Source organism: Euprymna scolopes, chromosome 7, assembly GCF_053919585.1.
Source record: "Euprymna scolopes isolate OS-2025 chromosome 7, ASM5391958v1, whole genome shotgun sequence".
Lineage (NCBI taxonomy): Eukaryota > Metazoa > Mollusca > Cephalopoda > Sepiida > Sepiolidae > Euprymna > Euprymna scolopes.
Genome location: NC_136488.1, coordinates 147,328,798 through 147,354,181, shown reverse-complemented (window position 1 = coordinate 147,354,181; position 25,384 = coordinate 147,328,798). Strand labels below are relative to the sequence as shown.

The following is a 25,384-nucleotide window of genomic DNA, read 5'->3' as shown; positions in this document are numbered from 1 at the left end:
GGCGATTAGCAATAAATTAACCCCTTTCTCAAAGAGAGAAGGCAAAGCCTGGGAGGGTGGGAACCTCTTAAAACCGCACAGAAATAACATCCCACCGCAATCAACAGGGACCAGATCATTACAGAAATGCTCTAATCTCTGTTGATTTGGGAGCTGAAGAGAAAAATCCTTCGCAGTGGGAGGGAGATAAATAACATTGGAGTCAAGTCAAAGAATTTAGATTTGGGAGTTATTTCCCTTAGATTTGCGACATTCACACGGGGGAGAAGGAGGAGGGGGTGATCAAATTTAAAAGCTCTACTAGGCTTCATCTGTCGTAAAATCTAATTTATTGTAGTGTTTTTATTACGAGTTATTCCGCGTATGTAATTCTGTTAATTATTTACAACATAATATTACTGTTAGACTATTTTTAATTGGTATTATTATTGACCAATCGCAAGTGTCGTTTCACTTTTTATCAGAGCCATTTTTGAAGGTCTAACCAACGGGCTTTTTTTTTTTTTTTCACGTTAGCAAATTTGATTTTTTAAAAGATCTGATTGTCCACTTTTCTTTTTAATCATGTCCAAACTGAAGGTAAATTATTTCCTTTTAAAAAATTATTTCTCTGTTTAGCAAAACTTTTCGTATATTTAGTAACTCGCATTTTTTTTTTTTTTTAATAAAAATTTATAAAAGTTTATACAGATTTAAAAACCAGTAACACTTATTTAACTTATTACATAGTTTCACTTTTCTTATAACTTATTTCTGTTTTATAATTATAAATTTAAAAAATGTGGTTTGATAACAATAAGTGTATTTCATTCGACGAAGTTTAACTAAAACATATTTCACCATCATGCCATTCAGATCAATTTTGCTTTTTTGCACGTGGTTTTACATGACTGAGGGTCCATGTGCCATGTTGTCGATTAAAAGTTGCGTATGGTGATGAAGTAGTTTTTGCTGAAACCTACTTGGTTGTTTTCTTAATAACTTTATAGTGTTTGTTTTACAATCCACAGAGATTCGAAAAAGTGGTAAAAAAAAATTCGGTACTAGTGCAGACTGCAGCAGAGAGTGATTTCCGGACGTAAATAATAACGTTATTATTTAAAAAGCCGTTCTTAACATCGGGAGGGTGTTTTGTACCTATTCTATACTTCAACCTTACAATTGAATAAAAAAAAAACATATAAAACTTTAATTAAACTTGGAAATACGATTTAAAAAATAGCGCGGATGATCACTCTGTCTGCACTCACCAAAAATTCAAATACACGACAAATAAAGGTTTTTGGCTAAGATCAAAGTGTAGTATCTGTTCTTCAGATGCCGCACTTCCATTTCTCGTTCTCTTTCAGTGGAGGAGAAATTCTTCACGACTGAGACAATTTTTATTTTTGTACCTTTTCTCCACGTTAAAAAACGACCCTGGTGTCTAACTCTGTCCCGTGGGGAAGTATTGTAAATAGGTACACGACAAATAAAGGTAATGAAAGATAAGATAAATACTCTTCTACCTATCTGGAAGAGTTTTTAGTGCTTTTGCCCACTTTAAAACGTTTAATCTGCTCGAAAAACCTACAGTGTCTAGCGTTTACGCGAGAACAAGAAAAGGGTAACTATGAAGAATTACTCCACCCTCGAAAATTCCTTTAAAATTTCCACTTTTGAAGGTTTTCGGGGGCGCTGAAAACAGAAACGACGTTTATAATTACGGCAAACGAGTAGTTTCCAAGATATGAAGAAATGTTAGTGGCCAAAATGTGGGGGGTCACTGTTCTATAATAATCCAACGTAAAATGGGCACTCACTTTATGGCCACATGGAGGGGGAGGCAATATGCAATGAACACACTTTAACGAAAAATACTACTAACTTTTAACATTTCAGGAAACAAGAGGCTTCCAACAGAAACAAGTAGCTTCCATGAAGAAATACACCCACTTTATGGGCACCTATTTTTTTTTTGGGGGGGGGCTGCCGATTTATATTTTTTGGCGCCGTCCGTGTAATGCAGAAGTGCCTTATTTATAGACATATTTTCGCAACTTTTGGGTTCAGCTGAGAAAATCAGTGCTACAAAAGTGTGAAAATGAAATTTGCCAGGTGAAGGCCGAACGATAGGATTGCAAAATATGCATGCGTAACGTAATAGCTATTGGTTCATGTTTTAATTTTTTAGCCTTGCAGCAAATATGTCTTTATAGCTCAGGCATTAACGTCAAAGGAAAAAGTAAAAGTTAACGTTTTGGTTTCGATTCTCAGTGGTAGCGCATAAGTCTTTTTTTTTTTTTTTTTTTTAACTTTTTAAATCATTACTATATATTGAGTCCAATATAATCTATAAATATAAAAGCGAAAATGTATGTATGTGTGTTCGCTTTTTCTGTGTGTCTACAAAAGGCTTCTTTTAGAGAAGCGCTCGGTCGGTTCACAACTTTTTAAAACTTTTTATATCACATATAAATCATAATATCTCACAGTTAACAACGAAGCTTGCCTGTCTATTTAATTTGCTCCATTTCGGGAAGATAAATATTCAATATTTGTAGCTCGCCGCATGTGGGTTAGTCTTTTTCCTATAACATCTTGGGGGCGAGGAAAAAAGCGTTCAGCAGTAAATGAAATCCCGCAGTCAAACTGACCTCATTAACTCATTAAAACGAGCACCTGCTATATCCAACTAATTAAATAAATTCAAACGTGTTTCCGTAAGCATGTTGCGGTGGGGCAATGGTTAACGTCGCACGTTTTATTTTTTCACAACTTTGCCTCAACGGTTTTGGTTCGATCCTCATACTTACTTTTTTTTTAACCCCCCCCCCAAACACCCGGGCAACGCTGGGTACCCCTCGCTAGTATAATAATAAATACGAAATCTGCATTAATCAAAATATATTTAAGCATATTTTACGATCGGGCAATGCCGGGCGGCCTGCTAGTTGTTTTTGCTTAAAACAACATATTGGGAAAAATCAATCTGTCGTCTCTTAACAAGCACCGATTTTGGCGCACGTATGAAAGCTGTACCCGCCTCTGTATTTTTTTTTCGTCTTTTTTTCATTTTTTCTTTCAGCGGATTATTATCGAATGTTTACTAATCTACCAGATTATCAAAAAAAATTTTTTTTTTAATTCAATATTTAACATTTTTAAGTGGTGCTCCATTTCTAATACCACTTTCTTAGTAAATCGATCCCCTATTTTGGAAGCATCAACTTTTTTTGGCTAAATTTCACGAATTTAGCTTTTTTTTTTTTTAAAGCAGTTTGGCCTTCAAAAATCTGGTAGATTAGTGTCCATTTGATAATAAGCCACTGAAAAAAAAAAAGATGGAAATAAAAAAAAATTACAGAGGTGGGGAGGTACACCGCTTGCATACATGTGTTCCAATTTTTATTTTTAATCTGACATTTTCATTCCGTGAAGGATGCGTACATCATAAAGATGTTTCTGCAATATAGTTTATTAAAATGGGTTTAATTCTAAATAAGCACCAACTTTATGCAATCGTTGGTTATTTTTTTTTTTCATACAATATATTGTAATAAAAATCAAAACATAGGAATAAGCGAAGTAAATATTTTTAAAAAAAAAAAAACACGGAAAAAAACTAACGTAAGGCAAGCAATGTTAAATGTAAAAATGGGAAAAACAAAAAAAGAAAACAAAAAAAGAAAACAAAAAAAGAAAACAGAAAAACGAACGTTAAAACTTTCTTAAAAAATCTGAAAAATAAAAACAAAACAAAAAAATGTGAAAAATGGCTTAAATAACCCCGGGGGTACCCAGCGTTGCCCAGGTGTTTTTATGTGTGTGTGGTCGGAGGGGGGGGGGGTTAATGAAAACCTAAGAATAAGCGAAGTAAAAAAAAAAAACAGAAAAACGAATGTTAAGAAATCTGAAAAACACGTGAAAAATGGCTTAAATAACCCTGCTTCAATATTAAAATTTAAAAAATCAAAAAACAAAAAAAAAGAAGACATCTCACACCACGATTCAACCCCAAAACCTTTAGATAATTACCCAGCACTCTAACCGACTGACTTAACACGACGTACACGAAATTAGCTAATTTTTTTAAAATCTTTAAACTAAATCAGGTTACGACGTCGTATGACGCATGCGTAGACGTGACTTCGTCAGGAGAGGACGGTTTTTGCTGACCCCCCCCCTATAGAAAAATGCTGATTTCAGGGTGAAAAAGTTAACGTTTTTGGCCAATTTTTCGATATTTGTCGAGCGAAGACCAAATTTGTGAGTTTTTGTTCTGTCTGTTGAATGTTTTTAGCAGACACAAACATACATACATACATTTTCGCTTTTATATATATAGATGTTTTTGTTCCGATCAAAGGAAATAATTCTATAAGAATGAATACAGTTATGTCCCTTTTTATTTTTTTAAGATGGTGGCCAATTGAAATAATTCCGCCTCGGACAAAGTATTTTCTGAAAGAAATTAAACCAAATTAAAATTTATTCATCTTAAAAACATGATGCAATGATCCACTCGAAAAACTGATGGACCAGAATCTAATATTGATTTTGAAAGAAGACATCTATCGATGCTAAAGAAAAGATAAGGGAACTGATTTTACTTTATATGTTAGATATTAGAATGTAAATAGAAGTTGAAAGTGAAAATATGCATGCATGCTAGTTATATCAATTTATACTTTATTTTTAATTTTGTTAGCATTTTCATCATAGTTTGGCTGCGTTGCAGTCAATTCGAGCTGCATTAAAAGAAAACCATTGGACTTACAGAAGAAGTCTTCATAATTCTGTCCAAGATCAGGTACCTCGGGTAGGTGCCATACCTCTCTTTTCTTTCAGTTTTCTATTGTTTTAGTCAGAAGTGAGGTAGTCACATGTAAAGAAATGTCCAACACCAGAGTCTATATTTAAAAATGAAACCTTTTTAATATTTGTACTATTTGACTTATTATTCGTATCTTGAATATTGTTCTGACAACGTTTTGGCTGATGTAACCTCCAACCTTCTTCAAGTGTGTTGAGCTCGGGAATCTGCAAGGAATAATAATAAATAATAGTAAGATTGTGCATCTAAAAATAAGAATATATATTAATTAGTATATTTTATTTATTTAATTGCGGGATATTATCCTCATCCTTTATAGTTGTTGTTTCACGATGTCTCGGCCAACTATTCCTTTGGCCTTCATCAGATTGTTAACCATGATGGGATAGGAATACAATTCACCAAATTTACACTACTAACAATTCCTATGATATTGTCCCATTGACTACTGACTCTTTAACTCTTATTCTCGAGTGGCCTCTAGGCCTTGATAAGTGATGACTCCTATGTAAAAAAGAAAAGGTTAATAGTCTGCAAATCTATATATCTATAAAAGTGAAATTGTCTGTGTGTGTGGTCATATGTGTACATTTCTCTACCAAACTACTGTCAATTTTCATTGTGTGTGTATTTATGTATATATATACACTTATATGCAGCCTTTGAGACTACACAGTCGATTGAAAATTTCTTGGGACGGCTAAAAGTCATAAATCACTCGCCCGCCAGTCAATAAAATTTCTTTAAATAAAGAAGGGGGGGGGGGCATTTATTTTACGACCCTCAAATATGCGGTGACTTAGAATGACCTATGTCTCATCATTTGTGAATTCTTTCATCTAGTGGTCACGCTAAAGGTCAACAAGAGGTCAAATTTACACATTCCGCATGTAGTCAAAATGTCACCTTCATTTGGAAAAAAAATTCTTCGACGCTACAACTACATACACTTCATGCTTACAAAAGTAAAGACGAACATTTGAAAGAGGAAAAAAACGCATCGTTCCGTCAAGCACGCACCGAAAATTAAATTATACAACAAGTAATCAGTTTTTTCTTCAGTTTTGTTTCTTTGTAAACAAACATTATATATTCCATGAACGATAGAAATGTATAAGGATATAAACAAATCTGGACATGAATTATGAAAATGTAAACACATAAAAATATCAAGACGGCTGATTATTAGTAACATGTTATACATGATATAATATTTCGACTGCCTTGTAAAAAATAAAAAATATAGAATAAATGTATAAAAAAACCTTTATTGTTTCATTAACAAAGCTATTTAATTACTAGGTTAATCTATATAAATTTTGCTGAAATGTTCAATGCTATATGATGCTAAATATCCATTTTTATTATGATCTCGCTTCGAGTTTTGTTCAGTAATTATTGTAAGTAACTATTTCTGATTCTTTTGAGCTGCTGGGATGATTGTGTTTCAGAATATTTTTCAATTAGAGACTTCATATTGAAATGGTTTAATGAAAACATGAATCTCTAATATTTGTTTTGCATTTTAAAATATATTTATTTCAAGGGTGTGACTTTACATTATGTTTTCTTTGTGTATAAATTAGATATATTCATTTTCTAACGGTACCAATAAACACAGTCTTGAATTATTTATATTTCAATTGTCATTTTGATACTACGTATCAGCATCCGAAAGAAATGATTCTAATTTCTATGGAACAATAATATGAATGATGCTATATAAAGAAACTGGTGTTGTATTTTAACGTTTTGTTGAATATTTACTGAAATGTTTGTAGTAATAAAAATAGTTGATTTACAAATCAAATTTACAAATATTTTCTTGTTAGATTATACACACGGTAATTTTTTGAATTGTTGTAAATTATACTATTATTGACTGAAACCAAGACAAAGTCGGACAAGTAAAAATATTTTGGGGCAAGTAAATTTTCCCTCACACTCGACCGGCGGTTGAGTGATTTTTTTTTCAAATCTCAAAGGCTGCGTATATGTATGTATGTATATATATATATATATATACTAGCAATCGGTGCCCGGCGTTGCCCAGGTGTTTTGAGGTTAATGCTGAGAAAAAAAAACGGTCAATTTTTTAAACTTTGACCCCTATTATGACTTCTTAACATTTATTGTTTAGGGATCAAGTAAAGGTAATAAGTTAGATCCATGTCCAAGGAATCTATATCTAAAATATCACGTGTTTAGACCCAAAATTGTAGGAGGAGTTTGGTAGAGTTCTCAAAGGTCAAATCGTTTGATAGCGAGGCCAAATTTCGCGAATTTGGCCTTTTTTTAAAGCAGTTTGGCCTTCAAAATTTATGTTTGGCCTTTTTCTTCACCGATGAAATCTGGGGACGCAACGGAAATTTTCGGCTAAAAAATGTTGTTACTATGCACATCTATGTATTGAAATACAATTTGTGGCAAAATTTCAGGAAAAACTAATGGATGGTTCTCTCGCAATAGTCCGGACAATTCGCTAAATTATCTCGTCAAAACCTTAAATCTCGAATTTTTTGCATTTTTTTTCGGGGGGGGGGGCTAATTTGGCATAATAGTGTCCATTTAATAGTATTATCTTGAAAAAATAAAAAAATAAGGAAAATTACCAAAAAAAAAACAAACAAGAACAACAAAAGTGTGCCGTATTTTTAAAAGTTTTATTGCGTTGTTTTTATTTGCTTTTTTTATTTCATCGGTGAAGAAAAAGGCCAAACAGAAATTTGAAGGCCAAACTGCTTTAAAAAAAGGCCAAATTCGCGAAATTTGGCCTCGCTATAAAAAAAAAAATGGGGAAATCCCCCTACTTGAACTTTCTGTTTAATTAATAATGACTCGCTTGTAGCGTTGATTTTTTTTCTTTTTTCGCTATAAAAAAATAACTACTTGATGAAATTACGTGATTTTTTCTGTAGGAAAACTTTATCCCATGACGAGTACGTACAATATATATATATTTTTTTAAATATTTCCATTTTTTAATGTCAATGGAAAACTGCACAAGTACCCAAACCCGAAATGTAAAGACCACGAGTGAAGGCGCTTTTTTTTTTTTTTTTTTGGTTTAGTTTCATAATGGCGGCCGTGATGTCGGAGGTTCGATTGTTAGATTGTAAGTTTCGTATTTTTTTAATTTGTAAATCGCAAGTTAGGAAAAAATTAAACCCTTCCAAGATGGACAATAAATCAAGCCATAATACTTTATGGTAAAGGTAAGAGCCTACGAACCATAGTTTTTTAGGAGATGTGATTATTGGATTAACCAATCAGAAATCGTCTGTGGCACACACATCTCTGTTTTTATAGATATAGAAGATATATATAGATAGATAGATAGATTGCTGTTCAAGTTCTTCTGGATAGATTAAAAAAAAAACAACTTGATCCCTCCCCACACACACAGCCCCTTATAATAAATCATCACTTATCAAGGCTAAAAATCACTCTAGGATAAATGTTTAAATTAAAAGTTAAATGATGATGAACACTATGAGAGTATTGGAAATTTTCACACATCACCAACTCAAAACCAGGGTTGCGGAGTTGGATGGTAAAAGTTCAACTCCAACTCCAACAATTCCTAGGATGCCGACTCCAACTCTGACTTCTTTGATATCCCCGACTCCGTGATCCTTATGTGGAAATTTATTCTGTAGATCCATATACCAGCCTCCCACACCTATTCAGCAAATATTTTATAAATACTTTTCATATATATTATTTTTTATGTTTAACATTCACTTATATGATAAATATACTCACATATACACTCAACCAGCTTTATAGAATAAGTTAAGATAACAAAGGGATAAAAAAAAATTTACAATTAAATTTTATTATGCTATCAGTTCAAAAGGGAATACATATTTAGAGATAAGGAAACCTCTTTAGGCCATGACATTTTGAAGCCAAACGCTTCTCATCAGAAAAGAGGAGTAAAGACACATGATACAGAGAAAAAATTTTTAAAAGCATAATATTGCCTTTATGGAAAGAGGATCAAAGGAAAAACAGAAAACTGTACTGAGACTAGTGCTGCTTCCAGGACTGCCAGTAATCACTGTAAAAGCATAATAAAGAACACGAGAGAGTTGTATGCTCAGTACGTTATGTCCAAAGTAGCTGAGCAGCAGCTTGGTTCCCACGAGTTTTGGCAAATATCAAACAGGATCTTGAACAGAAGTGTGTGCTCTATTCCAACCATCATCAATGGACCAGAGGTAATCTCGCCAGTATCAGAAAAAGCCAAACTCTTTGCCAAGAACTTTCCAACTAATTCTACCCTATGCGACCAAGGCCGTCAACCCCCCTGTATTTCCTTCTGTATCAGAAAACACACTATGCGACATACAAATATCTGTGCGTGATGTTGTCAAGCTAATCAAGAACCTTGATTCTAATTATACTGCTCAAAAATCTTCAACCAGAACTAGCTCCCATACTTACAAAGCTGTTTAAGCATTGTCTTAAAGAGAATTACTTCCCAACACCCTGGAAAACCTCATCAGTATGTCCTGTATTTAAGAATTCAAGTGATCAGTCATCTCCCTCTCAGTACAAACCAGTAAGTCTCCTATACGTCATGAGTAAGTTGGTGGAATATGTTAAATACAGAAGTAGTTAATCACCTCATAGTGACATGCAATATGGTTTCTGTCCTGCTAGATCTACATCAGATGTGCTCACGGTTATATCTCATAAGATTAGCGAATCTCTTGATGGAGGCTTCCTTTCTAGGGCTTGACATATCAAAGGCCTTTGATAGGGTATGGCATAAAGGCCTACTTCACAATATCTCCAGCTACAGTATAGTTAGAGATGTCTTTTCAATTATTAAATCATTTCTCTCCAATAAGTTCATAAGAGTAGTGGTTGATGGGCAAAATTCAGAAGCTTATAGTATTAATACCAGAGTCCTTCAAGGGTCACTCCTGGGCCAATTCTCTTCCTGATCAACATTGATAATCTTCCAAATCGCATCCGAAGATCATTCCTAGACATTTATGCTGATGACACTACCATCTATGGCAACACATCAAAGACCGTAAGTGGCCAAGTTCTCTCTGATTCTCTCTCTTCTGATCTTGACCATGTAGTGCAATGGGGAAAGAGGTGGCTGGTTTATTTTAATGCATCTAAAACTAAGCTTCTATCTTTACATCATCAATGCTCTGATCCCTGTCAGGCATCAATTGAAATCAATAACTCTCGTCCTGGGGAGGGTCCAGGTTTTGACAAGCTTCTGGATCTGACCTTTACTCCTGATCTGAAGTAGAACGTGTACATCAAATCCATTGCATAGGCCGCTGGAAAAATGGTTGGATCCTTTTATCGCTCGAGTAGATATCTTACTGTTGATGAAATTCTCTATCTGTATAAGAGTCAAGTATGTTCAATGATAAAGTACTGTTGCCACATCTCGGCAGGAGATACCTTATCCTGCTTTGGCAGAGTTCAAAGTAGACTTCATAGCCTAGTAGGGGATGCCCTTTTCTCTTCCCTGCAACCTCTTTCCCACAGAAGAGATGTTGCGAGCCTGTTTCTGCTTTATCTCTATTTTCATGGCAGGTGCTTGTCTGAGCTCCAATCTGTGCCTCCACCTCACCAAACTTTCAAAAGAAACACTTGTCTAGCTGAAACCACTATCAATAATTCCCCCCACTCTTTATCTGTGCCTAAACCTAAACGTAGATTCCATGAACAAAGCTTCTTTCTTAAAACTGCACGAGAGTGGAACTCTCTTCCATTTGCCTGCTTTCCAGCTAACTACAATTTGGTCATCTTCAAGTTCAATGTAAACAAGTTCTTGATGAACTGTCTCCTTAAGTAATCCAATTTACCAAATTTCCACTACTAACGATTACTACAATATTGTCCCATTGACTTCTGTACACTCATTAACCCTTATCCTTGAGTGGCATCTGAACCTTGATAAATGGTGACTCCTATGTAAAAAAAAAAAAGGCAAAAGCTATAAAGAGCTATAGTAGCATAGGTTGCTTCTTATTGATTTATGCCCATTTTTTTTGGATAAGATTGTAATTCCGGATCGATCCCAGACTAATCCAATTGCTAAATTCCATTTGATTCTCACTCAAAGATAGAATTTTCATAGATTCTGTGTGACATCAAAACCAAAACAAAAACAGCTGTTCAGACAGGATTTGCAGTGAGCTGATGGACCAAAATATCTTGATGAAGTGGAAGCATTGCAGTACAGTAAAAAATATATCTCCAAAAATAAAATCAAAACCATAAAAAACTGCTAAATTGTGCATCAGGTAAAACCAAACAGAAAAACCATGTAAAAAAAAAAAAAAAATTTATTGGACATAAGGAAGCAGTCGGATAAAAAATTTTGACCACTAGTACTCTTACAAATCCGACTCCGGCTCCAGCTAAAACCTCTGACTCCACAACCCTGCTCAAAACAATAGCTGAACCAAAAACGGCAGTTCTTCTTGTTACGTTTTTGAGTCTAGGGGTATTAAACATGCAACATATATTAAAACAAACTAAAACTCAGTTTACAGAAAAATAAAAAGTGTTTATTGTACATAAAAACAAAGAAACAAAAATATTTACAAATGGTCTAAGGGAGATAAGCAAGTTCTTAATTCAATCTAGTTTATGTTGAATAGAAAGACTGAGTTATTGAGAATTTATAACAATATTTCTTTGGTCAGATAAGGTCGGAAAATCTTTATAATTACAAAATGTGTCCAGTTTTTCTTTGAGGATTGCTTGTAATTGATTCTTTCTGTGAGATTCCTTTCGACCAGATTTGGATCCTAGGGAATATTGGCCAGAATTAATCTGATCAGCGTCAGACAACCTGGAGCGGCATAACAACTCAAACTGACTAACTGAAGAGTTGATGCAATCAGCTTTCTTTTATAGTTTTGGTCAATTGAAAGTTCTAGAAATGCTCCAGATTGAACACAACAACTTGGAACTCTCCAGAAGCTCTTAAAAAAAATTTTATATTCTAATTTTAATGTAATGTTTTTAATGTTAATAATTACACATTTTTAATATTATTATAAGCAATTGTAATATCTTAATACTTTTATGAGGAAAATGTCCTCTCCTGACATTCCTCCTTTGTCAGAAACATCACTAATGGAATATGAGAACTAAAGAACAAAATAGGGGAGAGGGTAGCAACACTCCCAAAAGTAGACTCAAAGTTCACTGAATCTTTTCCATTTTGATTCAGCAAATAAAGCTTTTGAATCAGTGTTTTTTGTTTTAACATTAAATTCATATTTTCAAGAATTTTGTAGTCGGTGTGTATTTGTTTTCATTTTTAAGATTATTTAAGTGTGTGTGATTTGCCTAATAGCTTCTGCTGCAGAATTGGTTATGCAGTGTTCTAATCCTATTGCATCTATTGTGGTCATTTGCTTGTTAAATGTTTTTGACTCCTAATGGGGCTATGACACCAATGATTTCGATGACCGTTTTTATAACCACAAGTTATAATAACCAACCAATGAAAAGCTTACAAAATTATTATAAAAATTGTTGAATTTTGGATTCTATTAGTCCACCATTGTCTCCGTCATGAACCTGCATTTGATTCTTCGCCACCATCTTTGTTACTGGGAATTACTTAACACTCAAGATCGAAACTGCACTGATTCTTCACTGCCATCTTTGTTCAACATATAGTCTCAACACTTTTTTCTTTGACGGTTTGGAATCTAAATTCGAATTGTGGTAGGTAAAATTTCTGGGGTATCTAAGGATTCAGAAAGCTACACTAAGTGATACAATCTCCAACAGAGAATCCTAACGACCCTGAATTTCTCGAAAAAAATGCGACTGTTTTTGCAGAACTGATTCAATGCTTGGATGATAGAAGTCTGTCTCTGATTATAAGAGAGGCATTGGATGATGGACGGAAAGCATTGAACATATTAAGAGAACATTATTTATCAAAAGGGAAACCGATAATTATATCACTATATACAGAACTAACGTCTCTGAAACGTAACAAGGATGAAACTATTATCGACTACGTTATAAGGGCAGAAACAACCGCCAATGCCTTAAAACTCTCAGGTGAAATAATAAGCAATAGCGTGTTGATATCAATGACCCTCAAGGGACTTCCAGCCGATTTTAAACCATTTACAACTGTTATAACGCAAAACACAAATCCATAAATTTCAGTGAATTTAAAGTGGCATTGCGCAGTTACGAAGAGACTAATCATATGCTCATGGACAATTAACTCCAGCAATATCATGAAGTTCAAAAATGCTTCTCAAAAACAGATAGCACCAAATTACACATCTTGCTGCAATGTTTTCCCCAAAAGTAATTTTCCCAAGAAAAAGAATAAAATTATCTGTTATAATTGTGGACGACCCAACCACAAAAGTTTCCAATGTCGATATAAAAGCTCAAAAATGGACTCCATAAAAAACGTTAAAAACTTTGATGAAGAAGATACATTTCTATTCACATGTAACTTTGAAAATACCACAAACGGTAAAAATCTCCTTGTAGACTATGGTGCTACAGTGCACATTATCACCAAGGAATCTGATTGTATTAATTTTGATTCAAACTTTAATCCACAGTCATTTTGTCAAACTTGCCGGGTAGTCAAATAAATGATATAGTCTTGAAAAGAGGCGATGCTAAAATATCACTAAAAAATAATAAAGTCGTAATTTGTAACTGTATTTTCAAAAATGCTCTTTTCCTACCTACATTTAAGCAAGGCATATTTTCCATGCAGGCTGCCATTAAACAAGGCGCAAATGTAAAGTTTGGCCATAACAAGCCAAAATTGATATACTCTAATGGAACTGTATTTGACATTAAAGAAAATGGCCGACTATATTATTTAAAAAGTATGGTTCCCTCAAAAACTGCCTGTCACGACTTGGAAACCTGGCATAAAATTCTAGGACACTGCAATACAGCTGATATTACAAAATTACCAAATGTAGTCGAAGGCATGAAAATACTACCTTCAGACGATCTCCCAAATTGTGATGTTTGTGTACAGGGGAAAATGACAAAATATATAAGCAAAAACCAGACAAAAGACCACGAAAATTCTCTCACTTGTGCACTGTGACTTGGCAGGTTGGATCAGTCCGATGGGGAGAAATAATCTAAGGTACGTTTTGAACTTTATTGATTTTTCCGGTTTAATTATAGTTTATTTTTTAAAAAACAAATCTGACACTATCCTTGCCACTAAGAAATATTTAGCTGATATTGCCCTGTATAGCTCAGTAAAATGTATTTGCTCAGACAATGTGACTGAATTTACTAGTAAAGACTTTGAACTTCTGTTAATTAACCATCATATTAAACATGAGAAATCTGTGCCGTATTCCTCATTTCAAAATGGCATTGCTGGAAGGGCATGGGGAACCCTTTTTGAGATGGCAAGATGTCTACTTATCGAAATTAGCTTGTTCAATAGAATATTAGGCAAAACACCGTATGAAGCGTTTTGCGGTGTAAAGCCCAAAATGAACCAAATACATATATTTGGTTCATATTGCTTTGCATTTATAGAAAATACCAGTAAACTAAATATTAAAAGCAAAAAAGATATTTTCATAGGTTACAATAAAAACAGTCCAGCATATTTAGTCTACTTTTCAGACCAAAATGCCATAAAAAGGGTTAGATGTGTAAAATTCAATGGCACATTAAATTTAAAAAATGGCGAGCCATTGGACGAAAAATGTGAGGAAATATTACCTAGTATTTTAATTGATTACAATGAAAATATTAATAATGACGACAATTGCAGTAGAACTACTGACGTAAATATTAACCAGACACATCGATACTCAATAAGAGAGTGAAGAATGCCAGACTTCTTAAAAATTGAAAATATACAAGACTACGCAGTGGATTGCTGTTACTCGTTGAAAAGCGCATCAGAAAGTTATAATGAGGTGATTAATTCAGAAAATCACCAAGAATGGAAAAACGTTATGGAATCTGAATTGAAAGCTTTATCTGAAAATAACACATAAGAAATAGTGGCAAAACCAAAGGATAAGAATATAATTTCTTTTCGCTGGGTTTTTTTTCCAAAAAACTCACAGCTTCTGGCAGTGAAACTTGTAAAGCAAGATTTGTTGCAAAAGGTTTTTCACAAATTTCTGGAGTGGAATATTTTGCAACATTTTCACCAACAACAAATTTAATGACAATTAGAATTTCAATACAATTTAAAAATACATCAAATGGATGTAAAAAATGCTTATTTAAATGCTCCAATTGACTGTGAAATCTATATTTACCCTCCAGAAGGATTTAAAATCAAAAATAAAAGTTTCATGTGGAAACTGAATAAATCATTATATGGACTAAGACAAAGAGCTCACAATTGGAATTTAACACTCCATAATTATTTAATAGAACAAGAATTCAAGCAATGTCCCATAGATGCATGCATACCAAAAATGTAGGTAATAAATTGTTGATTTTGGTTTTCTGGGTTGACAATATATTACTCGCCTCAAATTGTGACAACACTTTAAAAGATGTTAAAAATAAATTAAATAAAAAAATTTTAAATAGCCAATCTTGAACAATTGTCATGGTTCCTCGGTATAAAATTTACCTGTGAAAATGAAACTATAACAATGAACCAATCACGGTACATTGAAAAAATTCTGTTTGGAATGCAAGATTGTAAATCGTGTACAACTCCCGTTAAGATGGATATAAATAAAAATATAGAGACCGGAACAAAATTAATAGACGATCGATTATACAGAGAAATGATTGGAAGTCTCATCTATTTGATGACCGCAGCTAGGCCTGACATATGTTACACTGTAACAAAGCTATCTCAAAACTTATTGGAACCGAAAAATAAGGACCTTAATCGTGCAAAACAAATCCTTTGTTATCTAAAAGGAACCAAGGAACAATCTTTAATCTTTAAAAAGTCAACATATCCTCTAAATTTAGAAGGATTTTCAGATTCAGATTGGGGTAATTCTGAGGATAGAAAATGTATAACGGGATACGGTTTTAGACTGTCAACCTATGATCTCTTGGAAAACTAAAAAGCAAATTGTTGTTCTTTCTACTTGTAAAACAGAATTTATGGCCCTCACCCATTCCGCGCATGAGGCAATTTTTCTGAACACCCTTCTAAAGTCTATTTTAAAACCAGATCTAAGTAAAAAAAAAACCTATAGTAATTCATTGTGACAACCAGAGTAGTATCTTATTAGCAAATAATTCTATGATTCACCAAAGGTCGAAGCATATTGATATCAGATATCATTTCATAAGGGATGAAATAAGTAAAAAATCTGTTACCCTTAGTTATGTAACGTCTGAGAATAATATAGCCGACATTTTCACTCAACCTATAAAAAGGATAAAATTAAAACATTTTATAGCAGAACTTTTTGGAATCTAATCATGAATAAATCTCTTTTCAGAAACCTAAAAAGAGAAGAATGAACAGTCGAAATCACACACAAAAAAAAATAATAAATAATAGATTGTAAATTGTCCCGGGCACGACGTTAAACTGTGACCATTTTTATCTTACTAACCAAATTAACCAACTAATACCTAACAGAATGTTTTCAGTTTTTGTTAAAAAAAGAAAAATGTGTTTGTGTATATATATTTATATGTATTTGAATCAGATTATATTTTTATGTGTGTATATATATATATATATATATATATATATATATTTGAAAAGTGTTTATTTTTATATGTATCAAAAAAAAAAACTTAATGTGATTTACAAAAAAAAAGTGGCTTCTTTTGGCACACATTATACCAATATATTAATACTTCTTTTTGACCAATGAGAATAAAGACAAATTCCCCAAAAACAAAACAAAAAAAAAAAATTGTCATCTTATTTGTTCATTTTTATTTTACTTATGTCTTTAATTTTTTCCTTTTCTCAAATCAAACCAAATTGAATCCAAAAAGAATTTTTCCATTAAATCAAAAAAGGGTTTATGTTAAATGTTTTTGACTCCTAATGGGGGCTATGACACCAATGATTTCGACGATCGTTTTTATAACCACAAGTTATAATAACTAGCCAATGCAAAGCTTACAAAGTTACTATAAAAATTGTTGAATTTTGGATTCAATCAGTTCGCTGTTGTCTCTGTCACGAACCTGCATTTGATTCTTCGCCACCATCTTTGTTACTAGGAATTACTTAACACTCAAGATCGAAACTACACTGATTCTTCACTGCCATCTTTGTTCAACATAATGTCTCAACACTTAACAAATACCTTTTTGGAAAGGTATTGTTTCACAATCATTGATGAGATCCAATTCCATCTTATTAAAAGAATTTCTAACCAGTAGACAACATTGGAAGCAGTCAAATGACTGTCATCCAATAAATTTGTAAAAAAAATAAATAAATAAAAAGCAATCATGTGATAAGGTTGACTATAAAAACAAGAGCACATCATCTCATATTACGACACCCAAACACCGAACACATCAACAAAATATATCAATAAATAACTATCAAAACATTTTGTGAGCCATAACTTATTACTACTACTACTACTACTACTACTACTACTGAAGCAATTCGATCAAAGCAACTAACTAAAGAGTATTTTATCACAACAGCAAATGACAACTGACTTTTATTATTGAACTTAAGATCTTACATAAACCCTTATAACAGACCTGGCATTCACTCTAAATGGGTTGAACCAGCTTGCTTCAAAGGAGGAAGTTTCATGGGAATATTAAATTTAGGAGTGGTCCCCAATCATATGTATATCCCAGTCAGGTGAGATGACAACATTGGGTTTTTGCAGGGAGGTGTCGAGGTTCTCCTATATAGATCGCCTGGTATTCCCAAAGGGTCACCCATCTTGTACTGACCAGGCTCAATGTTGCTTAACTTCAGTGATCTAATGAGAATTGATGTATCAACATGATTATGACGTGTATGAATCCTTTTAATAAGGCAATACCCTCAAATAGCCCAGAACATTTTTCTTTGAAATAAATAATTGAGTAATCTTTTCAAAATTCATTCTGTGTTAGTCTTTTTTTTTTATTGCTACCATACATAAATTATAACAGTATATGTAAAATAGCAACTTGTCTTCAATGAATCGTTTACAATAAATAGTATTTTACTAATAATTTAATACTAAAACTTTTAGTATTAAATAACCAAAAAAAAAAAGTTAAGTTTCTCTAAAAAAAAAAATTTAATGAATAAAAGACAAGCCAAACAAATTGAAATGTTGTTAGGGTTAGAAACAATGAATGATTATCAAGGGAATTGTGGTTAAATTCTGATTTTCTTTTTTTATTTCCGGTTTTGAGAAAAACTAACAGGCTGCCCAGTCGTAAAATATGCTTAAATATGATAATTTATTTCATGCAGATTTTATCTATATATTAATACTAGCAAATGTACCCGTCGTTGACTGGGTTCAAAAACAGCCTACAGAAAATGGACTCTGATTTATGAAAGTATGATAGGTTATGAAAAGGAAGGGTTGTAAATTTGGGTTGAATTTGGGGGTATCAAAACCAAAGCAAAATATGATGAAAGTAAAAATAAAATAGATAAATCCCATAATTTATTATACCATACCTGTTCACACTGAAACACTTATCACGATATTCTGTGGATCTATATTAAAAAACCTTGTTAAACTTTGTGACGTATTTCCATTCTATGGAGGTCAGGCACGAATGAACACCTCATAATTTTATTATACCATACGCAGATAGATATGGAAAGTCTTTATTAAAGTTTGTGCCGATTTCCATTCTATGGAGGCCAGGCGCGAACGCAGACCCCACAATTTTATTATACCATCCCTATTTAAGTTAAAACATTCTTATCAAAGTATTCTTATATACATCTATATCAAAAACACTTGTAAACGCTTTTTTTTTTAATTTTTAAATTTTTTATTTCCATACTTTGTGGACCAGGGGTGAAAGCAGACCCCACAATTTTAATGAATCACCGTTCTACCAGATCAAACATAACCATTCCTGTGTCCCGATACATCTTCTATCATTAGATGTAATCAGTTTTATAAAATAGTCAACCATATAGGAGCCTATTCGTGAACAGACACACACACACACAGTTTTATATTATAGATGATAGCGTGTGTGTGTTATTTTGTGTGTCACGCTTGCATCTTTTTTCTTCTGAGTGACTGTCGTTTAACTGTTATGACCTTCCATTTCTTGTATTAAACAATTTTAAACAAGAATTCTTCATAAGTTTTGGTTCCGGTTTCGATTATTGCTGAAGGAACTCAAATTATACATATATTATCTTTCTTCATAAGTATTGGTTTCGATTTCGATTCAAGCTGATGCACCCAAGTCATATGAGTATATTTTTTTTTATTTTTGAAATCACAACTTTATAATATATAAAAATCGATAGAAAATTGACTCTCTAATAATACATAACAAATTCTGTGTAAGTTAAAATATCATACTTAAATGTATTTTGCCACCAGGCGACGCCAGGCGTCCCTGCTAGTATTTATTATTATAGAGCCAATTCTTTATTCATTATTATATATTGTACCCAATATACAGTAGTGATTAGTGATTTGTAAATACACAGTAAAAAAAAAAAATGACTTGGGTGCCATCAGCTAGAATCGAAACCAAAACATGTAGCTTTCCAGCCTTATAGGTTACCATCTCATCTAAGTTCATATGCATATAAAACCTTTAAAAAAATAACGTTCTTCAATATATAAATGTATATTTGCGCATGTGTAGAAATAATGTTTAGTTGACTTACACCTCTCAAGTTACAATTTTTTTTCAATTTTGACCCTTTAGCAGCTATTTTTACTGGCTAAAAAGCAAATCAAATTTGTCCAAATCCCCTATATATCAAGTTTCAAGTCTGTAGACCAAAAATTGACAGAACAGTTTGATAGAGACTGTTCTTCACACAGACAGTCAAGATCACTTTCATATATATGTATGTATATGTATATATTATGTTAAAAATGGAGTACTTATTTAGAATTGGATTTATTTAAAAACAAAAATACAGAAAAATCTTTGATCATTCATTCATGGAATGAAAAGGATTGATCAAGTATTTTTTTCTAAGAAAATCAAATTTTTTGACTAAGCGAGACATAGTATTTTAATCGGCCATGATCTATTAATAAAAGGGAGACAACTGAATTCGAACTATTGAGATCAAAATCAGCCTTATACTGAATACAATTTAGTATTAAAATTTCTAAAATCATAAATTTTGATTTTCTTAGTTGAAAGAAAAAAACCTGCCTAACCAATTTACATGGTTTTCGGAATATGACTTCTTCGTTCCATGATGAGTACGTACATCATAAAGATATTTTTTTTGGTTTTTTTTAAGTGCAATTATAAATAAGGACCAAAAATGTTGATATTATTTTTTTAATGTTTGTTCTCTTTTTCAGATTGGAATCATTGGTGGAAGTGGTTTGAACAAATTGGACATTTTGGAGAATAAATTAATCAAAGACGTAACAACGCCATTTGGAAAGGTAATTTTAATTATTGTGGTTTTAGAATTTTTTTTAGATAAACTTGAATTATTTGGACTACTATTCTTATCTGGGTGTTCCAAAAGTAATGCCTCCTATTTTTCTTTTATTCCATCCTGAATGGATCAGAAAGGGTTTGCGAATTGCTTCGTTATGATGATTCAACTCATGCATTCATGACCTGAAGCAACCCATCTTTAACATGCGTCAGAAGCAGAGATGCGTCATTGAATTTCTCTATGCAGAAACAATTGAACTGATCAACATTCACCAGTGCCTGTTGAATGTTTACGAAGCCGATGCAGTTGCTGTGAGCACAGTTAGAGGATGGGTTCGTCGATTTCAGGGTGGTGACAAAGTGAGCTCCAGCCTTATACGGTTGAGGCATCAAAGGTGGTTAGCAAAAAGTGAATTGAGAATGGTGGTGACTATGTAGACAAATAAAGTCTGGAGCACAAAAGGTCACTTGTTTTAATGGTACCACTCCTGTCTTTGTACCACTTCAACTTTTTGAAAAGAATGGGGTCTTTGCTTTTGTAACATTTGTATGACAAAATATGCACAGCCATTGTTCATTGCTGGCAAAAGTGCATTGAGAATGGTGACTATGTAGAAAAATAAATTCTGGAGCACAAAGTGTCACTCGTTTTTAATGATACTACTCCCATCTTCGTAGCTCTTAAACTTTTTGTTTCTTAAAAAGTTTTATCTATAAAACTAAGGTATTTTTTGAAATTTTATTCCATTATAATTGTAAAGAAATATTTAATACTAGACATTTCAGACCATAAAAACGAGGGGGTGGTTATAACCTGTTGATTTAGAATGAGTGCCTTATGCCAATTTGATGGTTGAATATGATTAAATTTGTGCTCATCTTTGCATTAAATACTAATCCCTATTAATCTCCAAGTGTGCTTCAGACAGATGCCACAATACTTGGTTCACTGCAACTTATCACAACAAAGGGTCATACAAAATTTCAGCCAGATCGACTCTGTAGTTTCCAAGAAAAGTGGAACGGAAAGATACAGCCTAAGAGAAATATAATATTTAATATACACCTCCCTGTTTTTATAAATTTTCCAAGTTTACAAAATGTTTGGTAAATGGAAAATTTTTAAAACTAAAAATGTGCGTATAAGAAAACGTGGTTGTAAATAAAACTATTCTGTAAAAGTAAGTGTGTATATTGTTTTGTTTATAATTTAACCAGAAATAATAGCAACTGGTTCCAAGTCCAAATATTTCCTTTTGGTCATTGTTTATTCTGGGATTCCTAAAGTATATAATTCATCCTATATTCTTGGGTTCTTAAAGTATAATTCATCCTATATCTGGGGTCCTAAAGTATAATTCATCCTATATATATATATATATATATATATATATATATATATAGAGAGAGAGAGAGAGAGAGAGAGAGAAAAAGAAAGAGATTTAGAAGACTATCACAATGCAAGCGATGGAATGTAGTTGGTGTTGAGGAAGAAAGACAAAACAAGTGACAATTTTCAAATCATTATGTGTGTGTGTGTGTGTATATATATATATATATATATATATATATATATATATATATATATATACTAGCATGGGTGCCCCGATGTTTGGAGGTGTATGCTAAACAAAAAAAAAAAAAGGTAAATTTTTTTAACTTTGACACCTATTATGACCCCTTAACATTCATTTATTGTTTTGGGCTCAACTCAAGTTATTAAGTTAGATTCATGTCCAAGGAACCTATATCTAAAATGTCAAGTGTTTAGACTCAAAATAGTCAGAGGAGTTTGGTAGAGTTTTCAAAGGTAAAATCGTTGAACTTTGACCCCTTAACAGTCAAATTTCTGGCTGAAACCTGATCACGTAGATTTTCCCAAATCTCAGTACCCTGTATATCAAATTTCGAGTCTGTAGACTAAAAATTAACAGAGTTATTGCATAGGGAAATGTACACAGACAGACACACAGACATGTTCACTTTTATATATATATATATTAGTGATGGGACGATGCCAAAATTTTTCCCGATTCCGATTCCGATTCCGTTCAAAATTTCCGATTCCGATCCGATTCCCGATTCCGATTCCGATTCTTGTAAAATTTATACATATTTAATTAGAGATTTTTTTTGTTTGTTTTTTCGTAAATTTTCAAATTATTACATAAACCCCTGGTTAATGTCCGCGTATATTTTATCTCAAATGTTTGCCTTGTAATTGATTAAAAATTGTAACACAACAAAACATTTATTTGGATTTTAAAACAAAGCTATATTGTACCAGTTCGTATTTACTGTATAACATGCTACTTACATGAATAGTGGAAAATATTCGAAGATTGGTAGGCAAAATAAGAAAACGATGTAAGAACACAAAGAATTTAACAACGCCACTTAGCAAAGCCACATCTCATTGTTACGAACGAATTTCTAAATAATAATATTACTATTATGAAAACCATTTTTAACTTGAGATTGCGTGAGATTTATGTGCTTTCCCTCGCAGCTAAATCCCTATTCCAAAATGAAATATTACTTTTATAGATTACGTGTTAGAACATTTTTTTAATTGGCGGAAAAAAAAGCGATCATTTAGAATTTAGAGTGTAAGATCAGTTTCGAATATAAATTTAACGTAAAATGATCATCATTTCTGGCCATCCTAATTCTTTATGGATATTAACTAAAGTGTTTCCCACTAAATTAAGTTCGGTTTGCAACGTTGTAAAACCATGTGTAATCACTTAAAAAGTAGACACCCTATCCCCAATAAGCGCACATAATTTAAAATTGGTAACACACTACAGCTCATGTTACATTATATTTATTTGTGAAACTGACCGTCTATTTTAAATTCCTAATCGTTTTATATTAGTGTTGTGTCGATTAATCGGAATCGGGAATCGGATAAATCGGTAATTTTGGGGGTATCGGAATCGGTATTGGAATCGGAAAAATTTGTGCCTAATTTCCGATTCCCAAATCGATTCTTTTAATATTTTTAAAAAGTTCATTTTCAATTGTTTGTACCGATTATAAATATTTCTTTCTTTTAAACTATTAGTAAAACTAAAGAAGATCTAAACTTATTTTATATGCGTAAAATAAACAAAACAAAAATTGAAACTTTTCGAAAATTCGCTAGGTAACCTTTAGAAGAATGCAGTTTATTTTCAAAGTAGCGAAAGAATTGTCTAAAATTAAAGAAATATTTTGCCCAGAAAAATAATATCAAACATTATTGCTAATTAAATGAAAAGTAGAATATAAAAGTGTTGGGTTTTGTCGGTATGTTTGCTGCTCCCTCACTCGGCAATCGGTATTGACAAATATAACAAGCCGTGCATGCATGGTCCCCCTCTATGTGAGGAGGGGGGGATCGAATAAAGTGATAAAAAAAGTGATACATAACTGATAAAAAAACAATTTTGAGTGAAAAAAAATTTTTTTCAAGTTTTTAGAAAAATGACTAAGTTCAACTTTTGCTCCACACCCAATATTAGCCCTAAAACCTCCAGGGCTTGTGACTCTGATTTTTCCCAGGGTCAGTGATACTTCCATCAGGTGTATATCAGGTATGCCCATGGTTTTGCCAAGTTTCAGAAAAATCTAATGAATGGATGAAAAGTTATTCTGAAAAATATGTCAATTTTGTCTATTTAGAGTCATTTTGAGGTATTTTTTTACCTCTTTTGCCCCCATGGAGGAGCTGATTACTTGTAAAAATGGACAAACGGCTATGTTTCAGGCCTTAAGACATGTAAATTTGAGTTCAGCACCATAAAAAAACACTAAATAGAGATACATAATCACATTTTAGACAAATATGAAAAAAAGAGCCTAAAAAGGGGTGGTTTTTAGCTCTAAAAGTTCCCGGGGGGCGCAAACCAGAGTTTTGCCAGGGTCAGCGATACTGAATTTACATTTGCAACAATTGCCTTCACATTTTGGACAAGTTTCAGTAAAATCTAATGGATGGGAAAAAAGTTATGGGGCCAAAAGTGTCATTTTTGCCATTTTGGGCATTTTTGACCCCTTTTCAGCCCCTGGGGGAGCAACGAGAGTTTTCTTAAAAAAAAAACTCGATGTTGTGCACATCTACGTATTGGAGTACAACTTGTGGCAAAATTTCAGAAAAAAGTAATGGACGGTTATCCGGGAATCATCCGGACGAACGGGCGAACGAACGGACGAACGGACAAACGCCACTGAAAACTATAGTCCCTCTCCGATAAATCGGGGGGACCAACAAGGAATGGGCAAAATTGTGAAAAGGCTTGGCTTTTGATTTAATTTGAAATATGCTTCCAGTGTGTTTTTCTTTGATTCTGCCGGTATTGTTTATGTTTATACTTAAGGATTGCTACGACGGCGCCAATGCCGTCTAAAGCCGAGGCCTCCGTGATATATATATATATATATATATATATATATATATATATATCACGGAGGCCTCGCTGAAGCCCGCCAATCTCACTCAAAAGTTGAGTTGAAAGTATTATGGGGTAATTAACACCTTCGATGCCGTTGGTTTCGACAACAATACTTTTTCACACCCACTTGCCAAATTTCTCAAGGAGTTTAATATGAAAAGATTTCAAACGAATAGAGTTTTATTTTATTTTCTTGGAGCCACATTGTCTGACACCGTCGCATTTTTCTCGGGTTTCGGAAAAATTAAAAATATACATGAATATCTCACAATGAATTTATCAAAGTCTGGATAAAATAGATAAAGAGAAAACATTTAGAAATTTTTCAGATTGAAAAAGAAATTATATTTACATTTAAAAGTCCCCCCTCATTGAAATTCTACTTTTGGACGATATTTGTAAACCCACTAAAAACCAAATTATTTTTAGATCTAGGATGAAGCTCTAAACTGTCTTCACGTATTAAAAAAGGGTGCTTGTGCAGTATACACTATGTTAAAAAACGAAAAATAAAAAAATATATATATTCTACGTACTCGTTATGGAATGACGTTCTCATAAAAAAATCATGTAATTTCATCAAATAGTT

At 32.8% G+C, this 25,384-nt stretch overlaps 1 protein-coding gene across 2 annotated transcripts in view; it reads left to right on the top strand.

The window, feature by feature from the left end:
* Positions 1 to 259: 259 nt before the first annotated feature.
* LOC145280040 (S-methyl-5'-thioadenosine phosphorylase-like) overlaps positions 260 to 25,384 on the top strand; it is a 56,484-nt gene continuing 31,359 nt past the window's right edge. The window contains exons 1-3 of one of the 2 annotated variants that reach the window (XM_080131704.1): positions 260 to 579; positions 4,691 to 4,801; positions 20,275 to 20,361. In XM_080131704.1, coding sequence (XP_079987830.1) covers positions 565 to 579; positions 4,691 to 4,801; positions 20,275 to 20,361 — 213 coding nt within the window. In that variant the 5' untranslated portion in view covers positions 260 to 564. The remainder of the gene's footprint in view (positions 580 to 4,690; positions 4,802 to 20,274; positions 20,362 to 25,384) is intronic. The other variant, XM_080131705.1, reaches the window with a different exon arrangement.